At 43.1% G+C, this 27,181-nt stretch overlaps 1 protein-coding gene across 1 annotated transcript in view; it reads left to right on the forward strand.

Moving 5' to 3' along the window:
* Positions 1–27,181, forward strand: part of Vat1l (vesicle amine transport 1 like) — a 162,501-nt gene that overhangs the window by 59,816 nt on the left and 75,504 nt on the right. The window contains exons 4-7 of the mRNA XM_021170867.2: positions 5,484–5,626; positions 16,477–16,580; positions 18,575–18,630; positions 23,127–23,321. Of these exons, the coding sequence (XP_021026526.1) occupies positions 5,484–5,626; positions 16,477–16,580; positions 18,575–18,630; positions 23,127–23,321 (498 nt within the window). The remainder of the gene's footprint in view (positions 1–5,483; positions 5,627–16,476; positions 16,581–18,574; positions 18,631–23,126; positions 23,322–27,181) is intronic.

Consider the following 27,181-nt stretch of genomic DNA (forward strand, 5'->3'; position numbering starts at 1 on the left):
TACCTTTGCAAGTCAGTGCCTCTGTGCATTGGTGAAATCGGAAAACACCAGTCTATGATTCTTTGGAATAAATCTTTCCTCTCCATTTCCTCTACGCATTTTCTCGGTGCATGCCCAGGTTCGTTATGCTAAGTTTATTTTCCCATTCTCTGACCACATTAATGGCCTGTGGTTTCCATAAGCTGTTTAAGAGTGAAAACAACCTTTAGAGGAACAAAGCAGAAGTCGTCTATTTTTGAAGCGAACTCAGAAGTGGTTATGACGCCGATAGAAACTTCCTTTCCTGTTCTCTCTTTTTGCTTTGCTTTTCAATGGTTTGGGGGGATTGCATTCAAGGAGGCCAGCATGCTTGGTCTCGATCTCATTGTGTATCCCAGGTGGGCCTTGAACTTGCAATCTCCTTGGCCCCCACTTCTCAAGTAGCTGGGATGGGTGGTTTGTGCCCTCAGGTCTAGTTTGGCTTTCACAGTCTCAAAGAAACATCTTCAGATAGACTCTCTGGGGTTCAGTTAAAGAACAAGTTAGTGTGAGAAAAAAATATTAAATGGAACAACCTTAAAAGCCATCCATTTTAAAAATCTATTGGTATGTTAATTGACGTGTGTCTATGCTCATGTGTGTCTATGTCTGTGCACATACATGACTTCAGTGCTCACCTTTCAGAATTCCACTGAACTTTTTTCCCATCTCCAAAACTATAGCTAAAAGCTGTTGCTTGCTCGACACTCAGTATGCACCACGACAGGGGCTAATCCTACCACTCCTCTAACCATTTGCTTGCCGCTCCTGGCTTTTCTAAGGAAGATCTTGCCTTGCTTTGCCTTTATGTTTGTTATTCAGAGTCATGGAGGCCTGAAGCATTTCTTCATGATTGTCTCTGGACTTCTTATTCTCTCTGTTTCGGGGGCGTGGTGGGAGGCTCCAGCAAGCTTGTGATAATGGAATGACAGGAATAAAGCTAGAAGCCTGTTCACTCCTATACCCCGAGACCCAGCTCTGTAGAGCAGACCAGTGAAACCTTTGCGATTGAGGCCAAGAGCTATAGTATCTCCAAGAATCCAAGCTAGGTGTATCTAATTGGTGACCCCCGGGCTTCATGTGTCGGAGGATAATTATGAATACAGTCAAACACAGCTGTAGATAACAGCATCATACTGTGTTGCCAATAGTTTGAACTGATAAAAGGTCAGGTCCTTGGTCATCAGCCTAAATGATCTGATGGACAGATGGAAAAATTGCCAGCAGAATGAGTGACCTCAAAATCCAGGCATGTGGCTTTCTCAGTCACAGACCCAATACTCCGAATGCCCGTTTTGAGGCTTAAATAAGAAACAGAAATTGCTTTGGAGAGGTTTAAGGCTTTAACAAAGCCTTTAGTGCCTGGCTCATGAAGGGGACAAAAGGAAGCACAACTGCTATTATTGTCGCATTGTTAGCCATAGAGAAGGACAGAGGTGCTTGGGGCAGAATGCTTGTGTCCCTAAGAGGGAAAGAGAGTCAATTAAAACAGGCATGTGCGTAACTCTGTTTATTGCTGCTGCCGGGAACACGGATTGTGTTGTTCATTTAAATGCCATGGGGTCTGCAGGTAAATTGCAAAATCCTTTTTATTGAGAAGTCATTCCATTTCCCACAAATGTTTATTGAGTCCCCGCGATTCCTAGGCTAGCTAGGGAAAAGAAAGAATGAATGAGCTGCTGATCTTGCACTACCTGGGGAGTGAGAAGAAAGCAGAAGACAGATTTCCTATAACTGTGAGGGGAAATGCTTAACTACAGAACACAGCGCAGTATTTACTGTTAAGAAAATCATTGAGAGCGTACAGGGGTCTCTAATCATCTCAGTGAGTTGATGGGATGCTAAACGGCCACAAACAGCTCAAGTTCTGCTTTGCAACCATTCTTACTTACACAATAGTCTATTATAACATAGTCATACTTACACAGTATACGGATATTATTGAAAGAATCCTGATTATCTTCTGCTAACTAAATATCCTTTTTGAAGTTTTTAAGATTGGTCATAAGTGTGTGTGTGTGTGTGTGTGTGTCTGTCTGTCTGTCTGTCTGTCTGTGCATGTGCATGAGAGTGCCCAAGGAGGCAAAAAGAGAAAGTTAACACATGCTCTTACCTGCTGAATCATCTCGCCAGCCCCTAAATGTTCTATATTATGTATTAATTATATGCAAATGTGTTTATCTATATAACACTAACTATACAAATATATTTATTATCAATATATGATTATACAGTATTCTAACTATGTCGTTTCATATATGTAATATATGTCTTATATATTATTATTTATGCATAATACTCAATGTGACATTATATAGAGTCATGCCTGTATGTTAATGATTTCAGTCAACAACAGATCTCATGTACAACCATAGTCCCATAATGTTACAACTCTGTCATTATAGGACTGTTTTGAGCTAGAATATCTTGGTAGGGCACATGGTAAAATAAAGCAACCCATACCATAATCAGTCATGACACAAGAAAGATTGAAGCCCAGAGTCCCAATATCTCCTTCAAAGGCCACCATTACTGACAATGACATCTCTCAACCGCACTGCAGCCTGGGAAATAAGCCTTGAACACTCACACCTTTGCCAGATTTTTTAAAATTCAAATTATAGCAGGATTTGTCTAGAAGTAACCATCAAACTAAAGTGTGCTTCTTACAATGGTCCCTAATCCAAGGTAGTGGTATCCTCAGAAGAGGAGAAATTTTGTACACAAGAAACCAGCACAGAGGGAAGACAAAGTGTAGACACAGAGGCGGTGCGTAGCCATCTGCAGGACAAGGAAGGCAGCCTGGAGCAGAAATCTCCCTTGTAACCTCTGAGAGGAATCCACATCTTGATTTGGAATGAGTTTCAAAGTGAGAGAAAAGGAGCTTCTATCTTGAAAGCCACCCCGCGCCTCATGTCATTATTGCACATTCCTCAAAAACTGATTGATCCATCCATCTTCAAGGTGGTTATGACTTGTGTTTTGGGTCAGATGAATTTGATGTGTTGTCTGGGGGAACCCATCGGATGGAGACAGATGTCAATAGCATTGAACTAAACAATGGGGGTTTGGGAAACAGTTGAATGAATCAATGTCACATTTGCCCAAAGACAGGAAGAAGGGGTTTCAGGGATGTTAAAGTTAATGGTAACCTCTTCCATCACCATCAGGGTGTGCTCAAGCTATATCATGTCAGAGATGTAGCCAAGGCTGGCATGAGGTCAGTGAACTTGATGGAGTCATTGTATTCACTGTCTGATGATACTTATGCTCGTTTAGAAGACAGAGCCCTCCTTGTCCTATGAAATCTGGGACAAAACATTAAATAAATACCAAAACAGTACTTCGCATAGAGAACTGCCCCCTGTGTAGAGTCTTAGGTTTATGTCCATGTTCTGAAATGTTGACCTATCATGGATCATGCCGTATCTATTTTAGGCAGCGCGTTACAACTGCTTAGCTTAAAATGTCAAAGCAAATTGACAGTCTAGAATAATAGAAAATGGAAGCGAGTGTAGTTGGAAAGCCTTCTGGTTTGAGTCCCAGCCATGCCTCTGAAAAACTGAGAGGCCTGGACCTTTCTCTTATCTGTAAGAGAGTGTTGGGGGAGGAGACATGGGGTGCTATTCTACCTCTGACATTCTATGAATCTCTCCATCTTGCCTTTAATTGGGAAAGGTGGTAAGATAACATTTCTGTAAATTGACCTGCCAACTTGAGTTACCCACCAACATGAAGACATGAACATAAGATGATAGGCAGAAACAGCTGTGGCAGATGGCTGGTAGAAAAATCTCCCTCCTTCAAATGGTAAATGGGATGCTGGAAAGCAATGGCAGCATATATATATATATATATATATATATATATATATATATATCACATATATTATTTTTACCAGAAAGTTTTGAGATGCACAAGCTCACATAATTTTGTTCAATGTCTTAAATGTTGACCTTATTGGTAGAGAAGACACAAACCATCCACCTCTTAACTTCATTTGTTCATTCCCCAGACCATTTACCATTTAAATCACATGTTGACCTTTTTATTTGACTGGCCATCTTTAGCCCTGGATATAATAAGTCCCCAAGGGGGATAGATGATTAAGATTGAGGATAGAGTAAGAATCACATTCTGTACCAGGTCCTCAGTCTGGTATAGTAATACCTCATTTAACCCCTCCCTATGGGACACTGTCAGCCAGCCATATCTGCTCCACACACAAAATGCTGGCTGTGGCTTGCTGTGTGCTTTTCAGTGTAGCCATGAAGCACACTTGACTCACCAGAACATACCAGATATGCCAAGAGTTACTCCTACAGAAGCAGTCCTACGTCAGTACTAGATGGAAATTGGTTTGGTGGACCCTTGATGATGGAAATGTCAGAGATACTGAGCTCTGGGTGTCCATGGCAGATATTAATTTGATAAAACATGCACGGTCAGCTCTTTCTTTGGGGGATTTTGTTTCTCTCCAGTGCTATATACTGTTGAACTGAGCCATTGGGTTAAATCATCTGGTTTTCTTTTGAATCTTTTTATATATAAGGGGGATGTGCATGTATTTATATACTTATGTGTGTGGATAGGCTCATGTGCACATATGTGTTCTTTGTGGAAGGTCCTGAGAACAATCTTACATGTTGTTCCTCAGTTTGCCATCCACATTTTGCTTGAAATAGTGTCTCTCACTGGCCTGGAACATGTTCAATTGGCGAGGATGGCTGTCCAGCAAGCCCCATGTATTCACCTGTCTCTACCTCCCCAGCACTAAGGTTACAAGCACATCCCACCATGGTCAGCTTTTTGCTTTTCTTTCTTTTCTTTGCCACCCCCGCCCCTTTCTGAATATAAATTCTGGAGATTAAACTCAGGCCCTTGGTTTTGCAAGCCCTGCACTTACAGGATGTGCTATTTTGCTGACTCCCTGTTTGGGTCTTAATCCTGTTAGTGCCTAAGATTAACTTACAAATAAAACATTTACATTCAAGTGTTTGCTTAGAATCTGCTTCTTAGAGCCAGATTCAGATGTTCTCCAAGATTGCTGTGGACCTAGAAGTGTTACTGCTGAGATTTAGCTTACCATGGTTAAATAAGAGTTTAGAGCTGGGATTCTCTGGCGCCTACTGGCTTTTCCCACACACAAGGTGTTGCCAGCCAAGACAACTGATGATCTGAAGACGTTCGTTACCTCAAGAAGCTAGAGACCAAGGATACTGATAAATATCCTACACCTTTAACTGAGAAAACCATGAATCCAAACTTAAAAAAAAAAAGTCAACTACATCAAAGCTGAGAAATTCTACTTTCTGCCCAGCAAGACTGGCTATTAGATAGTTAAGATTTACTGTTGTCTGTTGTTGTGTTAGGTTTTATGCCGTGTTCTTGACCCATGTTATGTAAAACTTCTCCCAGAATGGTGGCATTCAAGGGTGATGTGATTACTTGTGTGTCATTGCCAGGGTCAAGCTGTGGCTCAGCTGTGCTCTACCGTCCCCAATGTGACCGTCTTTGGAACAGCCTCTACTTTCAAGCATGAAGCCATCAAAGATTCTGTGACCCACCTCTTTGACAGAAATGCAGACTACGTGCAGGAAGTAAAGAGGTAAGGGTGTGGCTGTGCAGAGCTCTGGGCTGGCCCTTTGATCTTCTCTTGAAGATCATTAGTATTCATTGAAAAGATGGATAACAGAGAAGCTGGAGAGAGGGTGGTTGGGAGCATTGCTGTTCTTGCAGAAGATCAGTGTCTAGAACTTCATGGACATTCACAATTGTCTGTAACTCCAGGTCCAGGGTTATCTGATGCTTACATCTGTCTCCCTTAAGCACCAAACCCATGTGCTGCAGATACATACATTTGGATAAAGCGTTCATATACATGAAATAAAAATAAATCTTCAAAAGATGACTAGTGATGGTGGTGGTCATAAACGTATATTGAAGGCTTAGTGCTAGCTCTGAGCCTGATGCTTCTTCATACGTGTCAGCTCATCAAGTACTCTCAACCTCCCTGTTACCATCCCCAAGGAAGAAGCCAGTCCTACAACTTGCAGAATTAATGTGCTAGTGTCCTGCTTCCTGCCACTACACTGTCTTGACACATGCAAACTTAATCCCCATTCATTCACATAAAAATCTCAAAGTAGATGTCAACTGTAAGAAGATTCTGGAACCCAGACTCTTTATAGTTTGGTTCCGACAACTTCCTGAGTCTTCTGATCTTCTGGTTCTACCTAGAAGATGGGAAAATAGCAACAGGCCATGCCTGGGAGGCTTTTATTGGTCAGTCCTGGGATAATACGTATATGCTGCCCAAATTTGTTGCTAATGTTTGGGTCTTTGGGCACACTTTACTGGGAGCAAACTGAAAACTGTCACCTAATAATATAAGCAGGCAGACCTAGCGTTCATGGAATGGTGAACAGTGGGGTTCATACCAGGCCCTCTGACTTGTGAACACATGCTTTCACTGTAGAAAGGGTGACTTTTCTGAAGAGTTGAGCCTGAGCCATAGTTACCTGTAGGAAGAGGGAAACCTGGAAGAGAATAGATAGAGATAGAGAGACCTACCTGCACACTGAACAATGTGTCCAAAGGTTCAAAGGTTCAAAGGTTCAAAGGTCAAGAAAATAGCAAAACTCAACAGCATGTAAGGCCAGGCTGATCTGCCTATATAATCTAATTATGGTGTACCTGTGACCCAGAACCTATTGATTATGGTCATGTGTGCCTACAAGGGAATCGCATGGAGAGCCCAGGTGATAGCATGTCTGTAGATGGTATGTGTGTGTGTGTGTGTGTGTGTGTGTGTGTGTGTTTCACTTGGCGGCTCCCTGGGGTGAACTCGGTCTCTGCACTTCTAACTGAGAGCTGCTGGAGGAATCAATGGTGGCCAGACACTGTTATTTTTCTCTTTTCATAGTCTAACACTAAATTATAACGCTTAGAGATAATTAGTCACCCAGCCAGCGCCATGAAAAGGAAACATTTTTTTTAACAAATCACAAATTAAGATGAAGAGGGACAACGCTGATTGTTCAAGCAGAAATTTTATATATATATATATATATATATATATATATATATATATATTTAAAGTAGAGTGTTTTTAGAAAGGAGATTTTCCTGATGAGTATTTTTAGAAAGGAGATTTTTCATTGAGTAAAAGCTTTGGAGTTGTTGGATACGGATATGCCTAATTCATTAACAAGCTTATTATACAAGCATGAGGGCTCTAAATTCAATCCCTAGACCCAGGCACAGTGCATATAACTATAATCCCAGCACTAGGTGGCAGAGACAGGAGGATCCCTGGGGCTTGATGGCCAGCCAGTCTAGCCAAGAATTCCTCAAGCTTTAATGAGAGACCCCGTTTCAAAAACTAAGATAAAGTCAGGCATGGTGGTGTACATCTTTAATCTTAGAACTTGGGAGGCAGAGACAGGCTCTGTGAATTCAAGGCCAGCCTTGAATACATAGTGAGTTCCAGTCTATCCAGGACTGCACAGGGAGAGCCTGTCTAAAACTTAAGGTGGAGGGCGGTGAAGAAGATATTCAGTGCCAGCCTTTGGCTTCTACATGCACATACATATGCACACACACACACACACACACACACACACACACACACACACACACAGAGTTATATATAATGTAAGGATGTCCCAATATCTCCAGTAAGATGTGAAAAAAAGGAAGCTTTTATTTAAAGCTAAATATTAGAACTCCACCCCATTTCTCAGAGGTGCAGGGATATCAGATGCTCTCAAAGACCTCCCGCTGCCCAGTCCACCTACTTTTGACTCAAGTTTCTCAAGCTCTGGGCTAGAATATTAACTTCACTAATCTTTTCTTTAACATCCTTAACAGATAATTTTGCATTCATCTAACCACTGTTTAATAAATATGTTAGGGTCCGACATGGGATTGGACCTGTGCCAAAGAAGAGGATCCAGCAACAACCAATCAGAATGGTTCTATAGTTATGGAGTTTGGAGTCTAGTTGTGTTGGAAAGGGGACAGGAAAAAAAAGATAGGGGAGAAAGAGAGGGGAAAGGAAGGAAGGAAGGGAGGGAGGGAGGGAGGGAGGAAGGGAGGGAGGAAGGAAGGAAGGAAGGAAGGAAGGAAGGAAGGAAGGAAGGAAGGAAGGAAGGAAGAAGGACCCATGGTTCCAGCCACATATGTGGCAAAGGATGACCTTGTTGGACGTACATGGGAGGAGCGGCCCTTAGGCCTGAGGGGATCCGATGCCCCAGTGTAGGGGAATGCCAGGGCAGGTAGGCAGGAGTGGGTGGGTGGGTGGGTGGGGAAGTACCCTCATAGAGGTAGGAAGATGGGGGGTGGGATAGGGAGTTCCAGAGGGGAGACCAGGAAAGGGGATAACATTTGAAATGTAAATAAAGAAAATATCCAATAAAAGGGAAAAAAATATAAAAGAGACTATTCAAAGAATACATTGATTTGTACTTTTGACATACCCTATAGAGTGTTAGTGGAAAACTCTGACATGACACTGACCTCAGTAAGAGTCTTGGCTGAGAGCTGAAGGATGAGAAGTTCCAGGGAGAAAAGCACTTTAGATTAGGGGGTGCAGCATGGTTGCAGTGCTAGGGAAACTCGGGGTTCTGAGAAAACACAAATGTGGCTAGTTATGAACAGCAGTAAGAACAGAAGATCAGATCAAGATGCCACAGCTGCTCTCAACAAATGGAAGCCCACAGCTGGGAGACTCCTGCCCGCCTCACTTCCTACACAGCTGCTCCATCACAGGCCCTCCCTGCCTGGCCCCACTCGGAGCCTGAATCAGTGATTACTATTATTAGGAGAACGGAAAGGAAACAGTGACCGGGATCTTCCTGCCTTCAGAGGTGGTTTCCCACAGCTCATTTTAAGTAGGGACCCAGGAGATATGGGAAATGGCTAGGGAGCTGTGACAGTGACCATAGCCTCTACCCAGAAATTCCATCCTCAGGAAGTACTGGGAGCAAGATCAAGGCCCAAGGCCCCAAGCTGCTCAGTGGAGCTCTGCTTCTGCCTGGGCCTCAGCTCAGCATATGTTGACAGTGAATTATAATAGGCCTGTCTGTAACAGCGGCAATCAGTTCCGGCCTCTGCTGTCAACGGAAGGCAAATGGTGTAGGGATTTTTGCTACACCACATGCATGTGTTACGCAACAACCCTAAAAATGATAATTATGAAGGCTGTGTCACAAAAGAGAGAGAGAGAGAGAGATGCCTGTAGTAGAATTGAAGGGACAAAAACAGAATGCCAAATTCCATCAAGACTGTGATCACAACTTGATTCAAATTCTCTGTGCACAGGGACATAAAATGAAAGGGAAAAAACAGTCACTCACATGTAGTAAAGCGTTGTGCAGTCATTTCTCTTTGGTGTCTTCCTTACAAATATAGTTACAGTAATCTATGTACAGCAAACTGCAAAAAAAAAATTAATAAAACAAAACTTCTTTGCAATGAAAACTCACACAGACCAACCAAATGGAGGGCCTCGTTGGAATTTATGCTAAGCCAGGGAAGAAATTAGAGAAAAATAAGTATTTCTTTTCTAATGCATGTGCTGTGTATATGTGTGCCTATGCATATTTTCATATGTGCAGGTATGATCACACAGGTGTGTGCACATGCATGTGGAGATCAAAGGATAGCATTCAAGAATATTAACACCCCTTTTTGAGGCTGGGTGTCCCATTGATCTTGAGCTCATCATGGCTAGACTGGCTTGCCAGGGAGCCTCAGGCTTCCTCCTCCCGCTGCCTTCCAAGTACTGGGACTACCACCTTGTGCACCATGCCCAGTATTTTCATTTAGGTTCTGAGGACCTAACTTTTCTCCTCGTGCTTGTAAGGCATGAACTTTAACAGCGGAGCCATCTCCTGAGCCTAAAAGGGGGAAAAAACAACTCTGATATAGACTTCACCTTTGCATTCGTTTTCTTAGCTGTGTGTAAAAGGGGAAGAAAATGGGCCAAGCAGTTAGAAGCCTGAGTCCCATGCACAGTTAGCCCCCTGGTACCCTGGAAAGGTACACAGCACCTCAGGAGGAGATGTGGGAACAAACTCTAGGGGAGCTCCGACAGGGTGAGGCAGGCAAGAGCGGCCATGCTCAGACATCCTCTTCCCAGTTAGATGACCAGTTCACAGGCATCTTTTTATAATGCAGAAGGCATCCCACTCCATAGATGAGAAGATGGATGCTAAGAGCTGGATTTACCCTCCAAATCTGTTGGCTTCATTTTTCTCCAGTTCTTTATGGTTTGCAAGATGACCTGAGGAAATATTCATGCCAAAGGGATGTGTCCATGACCTTGAATAGGTTTCACTGGCGTGGACTGCCATTACTCATTGAACTGTGAACTGCACATTTTTAAATGCATTCTCTTTATTACCATCAATTGTAGCTCAATAAGCTTAAAGATGCCTTTAAAAATCAAACACTTCTTGATGGAAATGGTGCACAATATTGTTTAAGACCTTATATTCATGCATTCATGTATTATTTTTTTTATTATTGATGCTCACAAATATGGTGTGCAAACACAATAGTGAGCAAGGCACACATATCCTTGTGTCCTGAAATTTCCAAACTAGTAGTCACAGTTAATATAATAAGTGATTAAGTCAGCTCTTAGTAGAGACATGCAGACCATTAAGGTGACACACAGGAGCAACATCTGACTGAAAGCCGAAAGCACACGTGAGAGCTCACTTTCAGGTCTTTGCAAATTTGGTGCTGTGGACTCTGTCCTTATTTTTCAGGGAAGAGGCAAGGTATGGAATGGTTGCATACCTTTTCCATATCCACACACAGTGGGACTTGCCCTGCATGGCCTGCTTCCGTAGTTTAAACCTTCTACCCTTTATGGTCACTCTCCCAAAGGCAGTAGGGGTGGCTTCCCATACCCCCAACCCCTGAACTTCAGTCAGGGAACCAAGCCATCCAACTTGAAGTCTGTGGCTGTGGGAGATGCTGAGATGGCAGGAACAGGGCTCAATCAGGGCTTGTCAGTCCCACCACTGGGTACCCTTGAAGTCATTCTGTGGTTGGAGGTCATCCGGTGCAATGGTACTTAATAGATGTAGTTAGCTGCTCCCTGCCATAGCCTCCAAGTCATGACAGTGTGAGCCATCTCTGGACATCACTCAGGCAGGGCTGTGAACAATCAGCTCCCAATTAAGCAACTTTGTCATGATTGGCAATTAAGGCAGTGGATATGCTAAGTCCTCAGGTTTGTTTGCTTCTTGTAATGTGTGTGCATGTGTCAAAATATCATGCTGTGACTTGTAAATGCATGTAATTGTTGCACATGAAAAATCAAAATTTATTACATGTATTATTAATTAGTTGATTGCTTGGTTGGTTGGTTGGTTGGTTGGTTGGTTGGAGGGCTGTGTGGCGTGGTCTACACATGGAAATAAGAGGATAACATGGAAGTCATTTCTCTCCTCCCACTGTGTGAATCTCAGAACTCAAACTCAAGTTGTCAGTCTCCATGATTGACACCTTTGCCATGACACCATGATTGACACATATTGCTGCACAAGTGAGTTACTCGTGTTTTTTGGAAGTAATGGTTCAACTAAAGCTCTGGAAGTAACCCCCAAAAACCTCTTGGTTCACCAAAGCAGACATGAATAGGATTTGTTCCTTTGGTCTGTTTGTGTCTTATCTGTGATTGAGACCATGGCTGTATATTGCTCCTTTTCAGGGTGGAGATTTAAAGTTAAAGAGTACTGCCCTTTCACCCTATCACTAGGGTGAACCAAATGGATGCTATTGAATGGAACCTACTCAAACTAAATTGGACTCAGGCCTAGAGAACCATCTCTCCACCCCTTAAATATAAAAATTTTAAACATAACTTTCTTAGCTACATGAATGAAGCTCTTAAAAGCCCTTAGATGGAGTTAAAATTGGATTACATTGAAAGTCTAGAATCCTTTGCTGATTCAAGGCAGTTAAGAGCTATTATGTGAGATGAGTCTGGGACTCAAGGGCCAGGAATGGACCAACTCAAAAGACAAGAATAGGAATTAGGGGGTCAGCTCAGTTCATAAAGTGCTTCTCTGCATGAACAAGAACATCTGAGTTTGACCCCAGCACACACATTAAAAAGCTGGACATGACGGCGCATGCGTGTAATACCAATGCTGGGAAGATGGAAACAGAATTCCTAGAGTTCATTAGCCAGTCAGTGTAGCCTGTTCGGCAAGCTCCTAGCCAGCGAGGAACTCCCCTCTCACAAAACAAAGTGGACAGTCTGAGGAATGATGCCCCAAGTTAACCTATTGGCCTTCATCCATGTGTGGGTACACAGGAGGAAAATAGGAAAGAAAATAGACACGATGTCTTAGTCAGGGTTTCTATTCCTGCACAAACATCATGACCAGGAAGCCACTTGGGGAGGAAGGGATTTATTCAGCTTACACTTCCATACTGCTGTTCATCACCAAAGGAAGTCAGGACTGGAACTCAAGCAGGTCAGGAAGCAGGAGCTGTTGCAGAGGCCATGGAGGGATGCTACGTACTGGCTTGCTTCCCCTGTCTTGCTCAGCTTGCTTTCTTATAGAACCCAGGACTACCTACCAGCCCAGGGATGGCACCACCCACAATGGGCCCTCCCCACCCTGATCACTAATTGAGAAAATGCCTTACAGCTGGATCTCATGGAGGTATTTCCTCAAAGGAGGCTCCTTTCTCTGTGATAACTCCAGCTATGTCAAATTCACACACAAACCAGCCAGTATACGTGGTGACCAATGACTGTGGAGAAAAACACAGGAGGAAAGGAAAATTGTGTTTCAGCTGCTGTGGGCTCAGGAGCTCTGGGGATATTCTTTAACATGACTGTGGAGCCTCCAGGGATGACAGGGAGTGGGCCTGGATTGCAGTCACCTGCTGCGTGACAGGCTCTAGGAGTTGGAGAGCAAAGCTGAGGCAAAGCCAGATGAGGGAAACCAGATCCAGAGGAAAGGACCCAGCTCCCACTGGAGCGGTCTGCTGCTTGGCCATGGAACTTGAGTCTGCAAACCCAGGTTAAGGCTGAAGCCATGATGTGTGAGCTCAGAAAAATCAGATTGTTCTCTTGCCTTTGGCCATCTCAGTATCTAACAGAGTGCCTGGCCCATAGTAGGTGCTTACTCAACTACTGGTGGTAAATTATTAAGAATCAAATTGCTGGGAGAGAATAGGGGAGGCAGGTTCAGAGGTGACTTCTGGAAAGAATATTATTGAGTGCACAAGAACTGCCAGTAGTGAACATTTCCTGAGAAGTCTACAGTGCATTCACTCTTATGATTAGCACTGTAAAAGAAGCCTATCTAAGGAGCTTGTTTGCTGTGCACCACATACCATGTCTGGCACCTTGTAGGAAGCCTACTATATGTTGGGCATCATGCCCAACAATTATAAGAAGCCTAATGTGCACCAGGCTTTGTGGCTAGTCCTCTCCAAGAGAGGTTTGCTCTGTGTGAACCAAGTACTGTTCTCAGTACCCTGTGAAAAACCTACTGTGTGCCTGATATAGTCATATGTAAAAACTACTATGTACTAAGCATCCCATCAAACACGCTATGAGAAGTTTTCTCTGCACAGAACACTAAGCATCCTGTGAGAAGTCATATGTGTATCAGTGCTGAGCTCCATACGCGTGGGAAGCCTATGATTCCAGGGGGTCTTAAATAAGCCTGTCATGTGCCAGACATCCCACTGAAAATCCTACTGTGTGCATGACAATATGCCTAGCATCTATGAGTTGTTTACCGTACACTAAGCATTGTGCCTAGTACCCTGTGGGAAAACCTCAGTACTGTGCTCAGCACTCTAAAAGAATCCTACAATGTTCTAGGCACTGTGAAACCCTCTAGAAGCTGCTGTTTCCCAGTCACTATGCTCAACACTGAGTGCTGGGAGCTATGCTTAGACCTCTGGGATAAGCCTACTATGACCAACCATTCTGTGAGAAGCCTACTATGCAACAAGCATATGTAAGTTATGACACAGGCAAGTTCTCAGATGACAAGGAATCTAGGAATAAAAGAAATCTCAGCAGAGAGCCAAGGAAACAGAAAAACCAAGCCCTTCCAAGCAGGGTCAAAGACTTTCTATACCAGTAATTGCCCTCAGAGAGCCTCACCACTCAGAGAAATCCCTCCCTTTTCCATATGGGCATAAAGCAAAGAGAGACCAGGGGTAGAAACAAAAGAAGAATGAACTGTGATGTTTAGGCCAAAAATTCCAAAGTATCTTACTTCTGAGCTGGTCCAGAGAGTCCCTGAGCTGGGTTTGCTGGTATCTTAACTCCACAGAGACTTGTGACAGCAACATAACAAGACAGAGGAACCACTGCCTTGTCCCTTGTCCCACTTCTGCTGCTGGGAAATTATGTATACACAGGCAGTGGGACACCTCTAGAAATGGGGAGTTCAGAATTGTGAATGGGCCTTGAACCTGTTGGAGTTGACTGGTTCTGCTGGTGATGGTTCTGATGCTCTCATGAAAAAAAAAAAGGACACCCAGGGATGCTTTTAATGTGAGCATGACAGTGGCCAGACCCATCCTAAAGACACTTCTGGACCTCATACTTTTTTTTTTGTAAAATGGTGTCTCACGTGAGCCATGAGTGTCTGCAAACTCTCTACATAGTCATAGATGACCTTGAACTTCTTCTGATCCTCCTGCTTCCACCCTCCAACTGATGGAACTAAAGGCATGTACCATCACACCTGTTTTGTGTGCTGATGACCCTCAAACCCAGGGCTTTGCACTATTCAAGTTCTCTACCAAGTTACATCCTTAGCTCCAGACCTAGAACATTTTCTCTAGGCCTGAGTCCAATTTAGTTTGAGTAGGTTCCATTCAATAGCATCCATTTGGTTCACCCTAGTGATAGGGTGAAAGGGCAGTACTCTTTAACTTTAAATCTCCACCCTGAAAAGGAGCAATATACAGCCATGGTCTCAATCACAGATAAGACACAAACAGACCAAAGGAACAAATCCTATTCATGTCTGCTTTGGTGAACCAAGAGGTTTTGGGGGTTACTTCCAGAGCTTTAGTTGAACCATTACTTCCAAAAAACACGAGTAACTCACTTGTGCAGCAATATTACCGAAAAGCCCACCCCAGTGTGGATGACAACTCAACAAAATTTGAATCTCTCGAGTTCCCACCCCAGTCAATCTGCAGTCTCCTAAATACTGTAGCATACCAAAGACAATGTTACAGGAGGAGGGGAAGAGCTTGAATCTCAGGCAAAGGTCTGACAAACCCTCTTCCTTCTACAACGGAAGGAAGGTTAATGGACCCAATCTTGTGAGGTTTCCTGCTCTGATTTCAATATGGCAGCAGCTACACCATCTCCAGGGTACACAGTATGGTATGCCTGCTTAAACAGTTGAGCAGAAATGACCAAGCACCAGTACCCCCAGAGAGGTCATTTGTCTTTACTCAACTTTTCCCTATTCCTTTTCTGACTCTCTTCAGTACCTTGGACAGCACCTCGCCCCTCTGCCATATTCCTTTCAAAAATGATTGTTGGCTAAGAGATTGCCTGGAATATGGGAAGCCTGGACCAAATATCTTATTTCTTTCCTAGCTGAATCCCCCCCCCAAAAAAAAAAAATTAACTCTGCTTAACAAAGGAGAAATCTAAGGCTTAGAGAATTTGAATGAGCAGTCCTCAATCTGTGTGTCATGACCCCTTTGGCAAACCTCTATCTCCAAAAATATTTACATTACAACTTATAACAGTAGCAAAATTACAATTATGAAGTAGCAGTGAAAAAAATTATAGTTGGGAGAGGGGTCTCCACAACATGAGAAACTGTAGTAAAGGGTCACAGCAGTAGGAAGGTTGAGAACCACTGAGCTAGATAGAAGATCTCAGACCTTCTAGCTCCAGTGTCCTTGTCATTATTGTACTCCAGAATGGTCCTTGGGAGAGGTATTTTTCTGCCTCCCACATTGTGAAATACTCCTACAGACAGCAACTGACTCACAGTGATTCAATGGAAGACTTTTTTTTTTCAGAAGTTGGTATTCATAAGCATCATATTTCAGATGTTGGGTTTGACCTCTTCCTGAGCTACCAATATGTCATAGAAATTCTCCTGTAATGTCAGAGGGAGGGGACAGTGCCAAGGTAGCCACATCATCATGAGGTTAAACCATTGGCATGCCACAGTGTACTGCAATTCTGGACTATACCAGGTATTAGGTTGATTAATTCAACACAATTCAATTTGAGATATTTTCAGCTTACGGAGGACGTATGAGAAAGCATCTGCAGTGAGTGAAGGATGTCAGCAGTGAGGAGGATAGTCCTGGACTGCTCACTCTTCGTGTTCTGGAAATCAGATGATGTGACGTGGAAAGGAAAAATGCAAGGGTTTGGTTCCTGGCAGGATACATTACTTTGCTTTGTCTCTTGCTGTGCAGGATCTCAGCTGAAGGTGTGGACATAGTTTTGGATTGCCTGTGTGGGGACAACACTGGCAAGGGGCTCAGTCTCCTCAAACCTCTGGGGACCTACATTTTATATGGTGAGTGCGTGCATCACAGGGCAAGACCAACAAGAGCAGAAAGTACCCCCACTGTGCTTACCACGCTCTGCAGGATGAAAGACGTTAATATACTGGGAACAAACCAGGCAAATGGGATTGTTTACCTTTTTCAGTACATTTATTATGTTGATATTATTGTCATAAGTTATAAAACTAACTTGTTTGTCTATTGTCCTATCCCCCATGCCATCATTTTTTAAATGTTTTGTTTTGTTGAGTCATGGTCTCACTGTATACTCTGTGATGGCTTTGAGTTTATAATACCATTGGCCCAGCCTCTTGAGTAACAGGAATGCAAGTATAAGCCATCATTTCTGGCCACATCTACTATGTTCTTGAGTGTTCAGGAAAGTTATGAAAATTAGAAACAAAATTTCTATAGCAAAATTAAACTGGCACCTGACCTTTCTGGTTCCCCCACCACACACACGCGCACACACACACACACACACACACACACACACACACACACACGTGCGCGTTTAAACACCAGTATTCACAAACTCTGAAAGGCGTATATAAAGCCAGAGGCCATCTTCCAAGGCAAAATATTCAGTATCTGATGTTTGAGATTCCTAAAACCTGTGTGCCAAGGTTCTTGCAGTAGAAATTGGGCCTTAATTCTGAGTATTTCAGAAAGAAGAGAAAGAAGTTACTTCTCTTTATAAATGAGATATTTGAGAGTTATAAATATCTTTTCACCACCAGATCATTATTGCAAAGAATTGAGCTCATTAAGCAGGTGGGCAACATTCCTCTGCAGATGTGTTCCAGTCATTTCTATCCTGACCACGTATTTCCTAAAAAGCAAATAATTGATTAATATTATTGATGGGAACCTACAAGGGCCAGTACTATTTTAAGGACAGTGTGCATGACTAATGGGCAGATAGACAATTTATTCATCTTTCCTTCTCATTAGCCAAGAGATGTATTTTTGCTTCAGTTGCATGATGACATTTGGGTGACCTTCAACTTGATTGTCTCATAATTATCCAAGTTGATTGGATACACTGATCAATTATACATTGATCACTTGGTTACAATGTAATGGAAGCCTGGTGCTATAATCCCTGGGAGTCATCACCCCATCAAAGATAAAGGAATGGTTTACTGATTGGGTAATAGTTTACCCCGGACCGAATGATCAATTTTAGAATATGCAATTTTGTTTTTTTTAAAGTCCATGACTGTTCACTAAGAAAAACTAACACTTCCAAACACATGGTGGCAAGCAGGAAGTCCATGGAACTGGGCAGAGTAGTGGAATATTCTCTATTCACCCCACTCCTTCCCAACTGAGAACTCCAAAAAGGGGCCATTTCTCCCTGAGCCTCTCAGCTTACCATGCCCACCCCATCTACCACCATCCTAGCCCCCACTGTCAACACACAGTTTCCAATATTCCTTTGATCTAAAGTTTTAGGTTTAATTTTTTTTAACCTCTCTGCCTGGACCCCTTTGGAACTGACAAAGCATCACCTCCCAGTCCCTGGACCTCTGGACTTAGGTTCTCTCCTGTACCTTCTCTGTATCTCCTTTTTCCCGTCCATCCATGTTTTCCTCCCGCCCTTCAAGATCCAGCCCATGTCAGAGTCCCAAGCCTCTCACTTGCTAGAATATCAAATTTGGATCTATATAGAACCTTACTGAAGAATTTCACTTTTTTTCAGTAGACGGAATGAATATGTTTTATATTATTAAAACATTGGGCTAATCACCTTTTGATACATGCATGGTTTTCCAAAGGAATGAAACAGCTACCGAGAGAAATATCCCATCCTCTAAGAGTTGATGATACTTAGCCAAATGTTCTACTTTGTGCCCCACCCCAGCACCTTTAGTTTTTCCAAGACAAAATGTGTTGTTTTTAAGCTTTTGTACACAAATGAAACAACTGCCATTCTTCTTGCATAACAAGATATCTTGATTTTCGTGAACAATTACTTGACTTGTGAATCTTTCATTTGCAGGTTCATCCAACATGGTAACTGGAGAGACCAAGAGTTTCTTTAGTTTTGCAAAGTCAGTAAGTATTTGTGCCTGTCTGCTGGTAGTTAACACTGATTTGCATGTTGTGAATTCCATCTAAAGGCATTGGTAGATGGGTGGTGGCAGCGCATGACTTTAATCCCAGCACTTGGGAGGCAGAAGCAGGCAGATCTCTGAGTTCAAGGCCAGCCTGGGCTATAGATGGAGTTCCAGGAAAATCAGGGCTACACAGAGAAATCCTGTCTAAAAAATTAAGACATCGGTCAGTTGCTGATCTGTCATCGGTATCATGCATTTCCAATAAATCCCTATTCATTCCCTGCTAACTGCATGACGGCAGGCAGGACCAGGACTTGAGAAGTGGTGTCCATGAAACCTCGGAACGCTTCCTTTCTATTTCAGTAGAGATTGGTTCAACCATCTGTCAAAAGTGAACTTAGAGTTGCTGCAGTGTGGTTGCTCCCTGGAGTAGACAGTCTTTTATTCTGACCAGTTTCTGGGAGCACAGTCGATTTCTTTGTTCTCATCCTACTGTGTTGGAGAAAGAAATAGGCTATGATCTCTGAGTCTGTGATTTCTTCATCTGCCGTTAAGGAGCACCCACCCTCACTGCACCTGCTCACATAGATAGCCCCATGCAGAGAACTCTTTCTGTGTTAGAATTAAGCTAACTTGGGGTTGTGCTTTAATTTTTGCCTCTACCCACTAGAGCAAGGAACTACTGTTTCTCACTAGGGTCAGCTTCGGTTCCTGTGCTCTCCATCTCTGGTGCCATCAATGCACCATATAAAAGTGTTGTGAGCATTTCTTCCCTGGGGAGATGTAAACAGCATCCCCCTCCTCATTAGATCCTGACCACAAAGCGAAGTATGATCCCACCAGAGTTCACCCCAAGAAGCCACTGAGATTGTTGCCTTTACCCATAGAGGATGGTTAAGGAGTTACTGGCAGGAGTGCAGGTGACCCTAAAGCAACTAACTGCACTGGGAAGTCTATACCCAGTGTGGGTGATGGCATCTTCATAGCCAGATACACAAAACCCTTTCCTTTAACATAGCCCAGCTTGTGTTCTTCTAGTACCTCCTGAGACTGCTAAGCCACATAAAACTAGGGCAGAATTGCTTTACAAGTGTCTGGAAGGAGCATCTGAAATCTCAGGTGTGGGTCCAATGATCCTCTCTACCCTCTCCTTCTCTGAGGGTGTCCAGAGTCAACAAGCCTACTCATGTATAGGCACGGGTAATCTGATGAGTATGGCAGCTGTTTTACTTAGATAACCATATTCTATAACAATAAGCATCACTACACAGGCATTTTCTGAGCATCTACCATGGGTAGCATTTAAAGACATCAAGGTCTCACAGTGGATGAGACAGAGGCATGCAGAACCCTTGTGTCTCTACACTCTATTAAGCAGACAGACCCAGGAATAAAGAAACACGTTAATAGCCTAATTGTGAATGCCTTAGCCAACCTCACAGGGGAATAGAACAGGATTCTGGAATAGTGGGTAGGATACAGTAGAGGCATTGTGAATAAGGTGGCCAGAGGGCCAGAGAAAGGACATTAGAATTTGTTTTCTGTATAACATGATGGAGTTGTATTGGTCATATTTAGATAGTTTCCCATCTCAGTTAACCCAATCTAGAAATACACCACACACACACACACATACACATGCCTAGAAATTTGTCTCAAAGATGTTTTTGGAGGCTGTCAAGTTGACAGTCAGTATTAAATGTGCCAGGAGTATTTATATGTTCTTTATGCCAATACTGACTGCTCAAAATTTACCCTCAAACATCTGTTGAATCAGGGAATGGCAATATTCCCTCTATGCATGAAAACAAAATTTAAAGGACTACTCTTTGTATTTTTTGCATAAGGGATTTTAATAAAAGTGTAGGTCAAGAACCATTTGAATACCAGGGCTCATAGGAGGAAGGGTAGAGCCTTGTGACGGATGCTATCATCTGTCCCCAAAGACAGGCTCTGTACCACTCTTAGCTGCATTGTTGCTGTGGATACAATTTGCATGATGCTGATCGACTTCTCTGTGGAATCATGCTGGTCCCAAATTATATACAACTAACTGTAAGAAGTGTTTCCCCCTTTTCTCACCCTTAATGCCCAATCTCAACACACAGTGCTAATGAAATAATTACAGTGTGCCTGAGCCCGGGAAAGGTATTTATAACAACACAGCCAGGATAGAAACTCAGATTCCTTTTCCTCAAATGAGTACCATTATGCTCTGGAGCTGAAGGTCATGAATAGAGGCCATTCCCTATCAGAGGCCCGGCTTGTGCAGGCTGATTGGTTGGAAGTAAATTGAAAGGACGACTTTCTGAGAAGTGCAATGATGGCTTTGCTCCAGGAAGGAAATTCTCTGCAATCAAGAAAGGCACATTTAGAATCATATACCGAGTTCTAACTCTGCTATCTTAATTATCTCCCATCTTCAGATTTCAGCAGAATGAATATGCTGTGCTTTGTCAGGCTGGCCAGTCACTCTTGGGCCCTTCTAAGGATGATTCTTCCAGATGAAGTTAACATTTAGAGAGCAAAGTGACTCCAAATTCCCACCTCATGCTCAGTAAATCTGAAACATGGCTTTCAGATTTAGATGACAATTAAATTGGCTTGTGCTTATGATGTGTGTGGTATATATACCCTGTTGCAGTGGCATATATCTTATATGAACACATTTACATTGCACAGCAACCTCCTTCTCCCCAAAGTATGGTAAGGAAGTTGAACAGAGAGATTAGATGGGTTGCCTAGAGTGGCACAGCTATCAAATGATACTCAACTCTAGAAATTAAAAAAAAAAATATTTTTGAGTATGTGTGCATGTATGTGCACATGGCATGCATGAAGAAGTCAGAGGACAACTTGCAGGAGTCGGTTCTCTGCTTTCACCATGTATGTCCCAAGGATCCAACTCTTGTTGTCAGGTCTTGTGGCAAGCACCTCTACCATCTCTAGAGTCATCTCTAGAGCTCTTAATCACAGCTGAGCAGTAACTGCAGCAGTGTCTGGCAATGCCTGACACAAACATGCACTGAGATCTTACCAATGTGCAGGTATCAAGCTTAATCATGGGACCCACGGTTTTGAACTCTTAGGTTGGAATTCTTCAGTGAAGCACGTTTAACAGAGCTAGGAGTGGGGCAGCTCAAGAAGAGCTGTTCTTTTGACCACAGACTTCTTGTCACATAGCAGAGGCTGAACCTACCTGACAGCCATTTATGTGGTCCCAACCTCCTAGTTTTATCACCCCATGCAGTTCTGTCTTCTCAACTTGCCCTTCCTTTCTACTTACCTGCCCCATATTCTTGTCATTATCTACCCCAACTCACCATATTAAAGGGGAGAAGGGAGCTCTTGCACTCAGAGTGGTCACTCACCCCATGCCCTCAATACTTTATCATTCTGTAAGCTTCACTGTGTTAAGACTCTTTCATCATCCCCACAACCATTCCCAGAGCCAAAGGCTTTACCCTGTACCCTCATGGAAGACATCAGTGTATCCCTTCATTCAAGTCAGCTGAGAAGGACAAAGTTCAGAGAAGAATGGGGAGTGGAGTATATACATCTAGGATCAACTCTAGAGTCAAAGGTCTTAATCACACACTTACTATTAACCTGTGGCCTCGAATAGACTGAGGAACCTTGCCCAAATGAATAAGGGCAAGAAGAGCTTCAGAATTTGGACGGGTTGCAGGGGTGAGGGGGGTCTTCTTATTTGTATGTAAGTCATAAGATATGAGTCTTATCATGTGCATGTGTGTGCATGTGTGTATCTATATGTCTGTGAGTTTCTGGATATTTGTGTGCCTGTGTGTGTTAAGACAGGTTCTGTTGTAGTCCAGGCTGTTATAAAACTCATTATTTAGTTGACAATAACCTTGGACTTCTGATCCTCCTGCCTGTACCTCCTAAATTCTGGAATGACAAGCATGCACCTCCACACTGCTCCTTCTATGTGATTCTGGAATTTGAACCCAGAATTTTGTGTGTACTAAGCAAATATTGTCCCAACTGAGCTACATTCCCAGTGTAGAGAGTATTTTAGCATCCCGCATCCCTTTGTAGTATCATTTTAGCATTCAGAAGATTTGACTGGCTCGAGCTCTCTTGCTCTCTCCCTCTCCCTCTCCCTCTCCCTCTCCCTCTCCCTCTCCCTCTCTCCCTCTCTCCTTCTCCCTCTCTCCTTCTCCCTCTCTCCCTCTCCCCCCTCTCTCTCTTGTTCTTGCTCCCTCCCTCCCTCTCTTCTTCCCTTTTCTCCTCCCTCCAAGCTAGATCCTTTTCACAGTACTTCTGTCTAGGATATTCCGTGTACCAACTGCAGTGGTTTCAGAAATAGATCCTTAAAAGATATATCACCAAGACTGCTTGCTGGTCCACTGGACTCTACCCAGTTTCAAACTTTGCTTCCCTGGGGTAGATGATGTCCTCGTGTCATAGGCGATATTGCATGATGTAACCCCATCTTGCAATGTTGTAACCTAGCCCCTTCTCTCACTGCAGTGGTGGCAGGTGGAGAAAGTGAACCCCATCAAGCTGTATGAAGAAAACAAAGTCATCGCAGGATTCTCACTCCTCAATCTGCTCTTCAAGCAGGGCCGCTCAGGCCTCATCCGAGGGGTGGTAGAGAAGCTCATAGGGCTGTACAACCAGAAGAAGATCAAGCCAGTGGTGGATTCCTTATGGGCCCTGGAGGAGGTAAGCAAGCAGCCTTTCGAGTTTGTTTCTAGGAGCTTTGAGCAATCTTTTTCAAAGCCATTTTTATTTCTCCAGATTTTGTTTGAAACAAAAATCCTAGAGTAGGTGTCGAGACCAACCTCTGACATCACAATTCAGCGTTGTCGCATACCAAGTTCACACTCAAGAAACACACCGTTGAACAACAAGAAAACAATCACACACACACACCCCCAAAGTCTCACATCATTTTAAGTGAGCTCATGGTTTTCTATTGGTCTATATCCATAGCTATCCTTAGCCACATGTGGCCCACAGGTTTGGCACATCTGCATCATGGTGCTTTAAGTTCCACGGATCATTTCAAGTTCCCAACAAGTTTTCAAACCATGCAGCTCTAACATTTATATATAGGAACCCTTTCTTTTCAGATATGATGCTGAATGTGAATGGAGAGTCCAATTCACCTTGATTATAGAAGGGTATGCTTCTTGTGAGAATGCCATGCATATTGTGACTCTATGGATACAAAAGAGATCAAGCTCAAAGTAATTCACAAATGGGAATGATTTATATGCAGACACTGGATATGTTTTATGTTTCTTTGAGACATTATCAGCGGCCATAGTGGACACTGTTGGGTCTGGTGTTGGACTGACTTTAGAGTTTTGTTGTGGCCAGTGTTGTTGATGATTCTGATGGATCTGCCAAAGGTTCTAGTATTTGAATACATTCTTGAACCATGAACAAACTAATCTTCAAGGATGCTACAGCAGAAACTAGTTGGGTTCATTTGTATGGTACTCAGAGAGGAAAGCAGTCTTCAAGTCTAGAAATCCTTCAGGATAAGAGAAGGGTGGAGCATATAGAAAGTCTGCCATGACAGTTCTTTTATGAGATCAGATGAAACACGTGGCCTGGGTTTGGGGTGACATGTCAAATCTCCCTCTGTCATGAGGTCTAGAAAAATGCTTAAGGTGGCATTGAGCTGTATTGTTGGTTTTCATTGTTCTCATGGATGAGGTGTCTTAGGGAACTAGTATTTGATGGAAGTGTGTGTTTGTGTGTCTGGGGCTTGTGTGAGTGCCTGCACACATGTATGGTACGCTCACCTATGTGTGCAAGAGTGAAACTCAGACATTAAAATTGAGTGTTTTCCTCAATCACCCTCCTACACTTTACTTTTTGAGATAGTTTCCCATTGAACCTTGAGCTTGGCATTTCAGCTAGACTAATGACCAGCATGCTCCCCAGATCTGCCAACCTCTCATCACCCAACTCCAGTACTGGGTTAGTAGATGGACACTTTAATGCCCAACTTCTATATGGATGTTGGAGGTCCTATCTCAGGTCTGCATGCTGACACAGCAACCATGTCATGTACTGAGCCATCTTCCCAGCCCTGGACCAAGTGCTTTGAAACTTTGGGGAGCCATAGACACTTTTGCAACCTAAGTTCTGTGAATCAGAAGTAAGTGTATATATGTGTGGAGTGTGTGTGTGTGTGTGTGTTGCTGTTTGCCTAATAGATTTGAGTAAGGGGCAATTATGCTATCAGATTAACTGGTCCAAGACCAGTGAACTCAAACTATACCCATATATGCCATTCTAATATTGAGGTATAATGGGCAGCCTTTTAAAAAAAAAAAAAAAAAACAGCTACCGAAAGGCCCTGTTTGTTGTAATTACTGAAATAAATATTCAGTACAGGACATTTCTAAATCAGCCCAGCAAAAGTAGAAAACAAAGGGCACATCTACATTCCAGAGAAGGATAATGCCGTTAACGGTCCGGCTTCCTTCCTCTTTGTCTTTTATCTATTGCAGATGCTTATTGTGATTCAATTTATTCCCGAAGTAAATGAGACAATAATGTATTCTTTGTCCTGTGTAATTGCCAGAATAGTTAGCCTCTTGTCATCATTTTATTGAAAATCTTTTCAGTTTAATGAATCAGATATCTCTACAGTATTCAGTGTGGCATGTCAGAACCAGATATCTGTACAATGTTCAGAGTGGTATGCCAGAGAAAGACAGGAATAATCGGGGCCAACTCTCTCATCCATGTGACACAGAATAGACTTAGGTATAGACCTAGTGTCCAAAGTGACCCAGCAAATCTGGTAGCTTGTGAGGATTAAGATCTGAGAGGTGGTCCAGATGGCCCCAGGAGTTCTCCTAGTGTTTGACACTATTCCTTGCTCACAGCAGTAATAGAGTCTCTAAAGACCTATTGAGTAATTAGTGTGTGTTTGGTTCAGGGGAGATGCTGAAGATACAGTGAAGAATAGGGAGATAATATTCCTGGGCTTTGTAGAGTTAATATTCAAAGAAGGGTGAAGAAACAGAAAATACTGACGTAAGAAAAGACACATGGGAAAAATTGCTGCTTGTAAGATGCTCTTAGACGGGGAGTCCTGGCTGTGTTCGCATCACCATGACCACCTGAGCTGAAAGCATCCCTTTGGTTCACAGTGTCAGAAGCTTTCAATCTTTCATGGAGGGAAAGGCACTGCAGACCATATTCTCAACTCAGATCACGGTGGTGGAAGAGTGTGTGTGACATTGGCTGGTCATGAATGACAAGGAAGCAGAGAGCAATGCTAGAGCCAGGGATCCCCGCTTAGTAGCCTGTAAATACCAGATGGACATAGCCTCCTAAATAGCATCACTAACCTCTAAGTGTCTGAAATATGAGCAAGTGGGGGCACATTTCAGATTCAAGCAAAAACAGAAATAAATTGGGGAAGGGGATTTAGTTCCCATGTAGAAGTGATTCCTAAACTCTTTCACATCATTGCCCCTCTAAGAACCTTTTCTAGACATTTTCCCCCTTTGTAAAATTTTAATGGTGTGTGTGTGTGTGTGTGTGTGTGTGTGTGTGTGTGTGTGTGTGTTTTATCCATGTGTATTTGCACTTTATCATCCTTTCTCTCTTGGAGCAATATGGTGGGCCGATGAAAGTACCCACTGCAGAGTGGGTCAAACCAACAAGGGTCTCTTAGAGTAGCGTCCTTTGAGAAAGTCCTTGAAGGAGGTAAAAACCTTAACCAAAATAATTTCATCTTGGATGGTTGCACAGGTGAATTATTCTAAGCCAAGAAGAGATGGTTCAGAGAAACCCTAGACAGGACAGCAAGGATGGGCCAGACCTTGCACTAACTTCTAGTACCTAGAGGGTCAAGGTAAAGAGGGGCTTCTTCCTGGTCCTCAAGGTGTGATCTGCTCAGGAGGAACTGGAGTTGTTAGTCAGAGTCCTGGGCAATGATGCAATCCAGAAGAGCTTGATGAAACCGAGGAATGGGAAAGACAAGATGAACTGAAGGCCAGCAAGCCTGGTGGGCAGCTGTGCTTCTGTAAGCAGGGTCTAAGAAAAAAACAACTGGTCTTGCTATCACTTTTCACCCTTAGAGAACTGCCACATCTGAGTGCATGCTGGAATAATATCAGGACTGGATGGAAGACTGAATTCAACTGGTTTGCTGGGCAAAGATACTCAGGTCTAGCACAAACCAGCAGCAGGAAAGCCATGGCTGGCAGCTCTCTTGACTGAGCTATATGTGGACTTAGAAAGTCTGGGACTTGACCTTGAGTTTCCAGATTTTCTTCCATCCCCAGATCCAGTTCTATTTGTCTGAGCTGTACAGGCTCATCTGTGGTGGTTTAAATAGGAATGCATGCCATATGCTCATATAGTTGAATGACTTAGTCACCAGGGAATGGGACTATTTGAAAAGATTAGAAGGATTAGGAGGTAAGGCCTTGTTGGAGGAAGTGTGTTGCCCAAGGTGGGCTTTCAGCTCTCTTCTCTTCTCTTCTCTTCTCTTCTCTTCTCTTCTCTTCTCTTCTCTTCTCTTCTCTTCTCTTCTCTTCTCTTCTCTT

This window comes from Mus caroli, chromosome 8, assembly GCF_900094665.2.
Source record: "Mus caroli chromosome 8, CAROLI_EIJ_v1.1, whole genome shotgun sequence".
Lineage (NCBI taxonomy): Eukaryota > Metazoa > Chordata > Mammalia > Rodentia > Muridae > Mus > Mus caroli.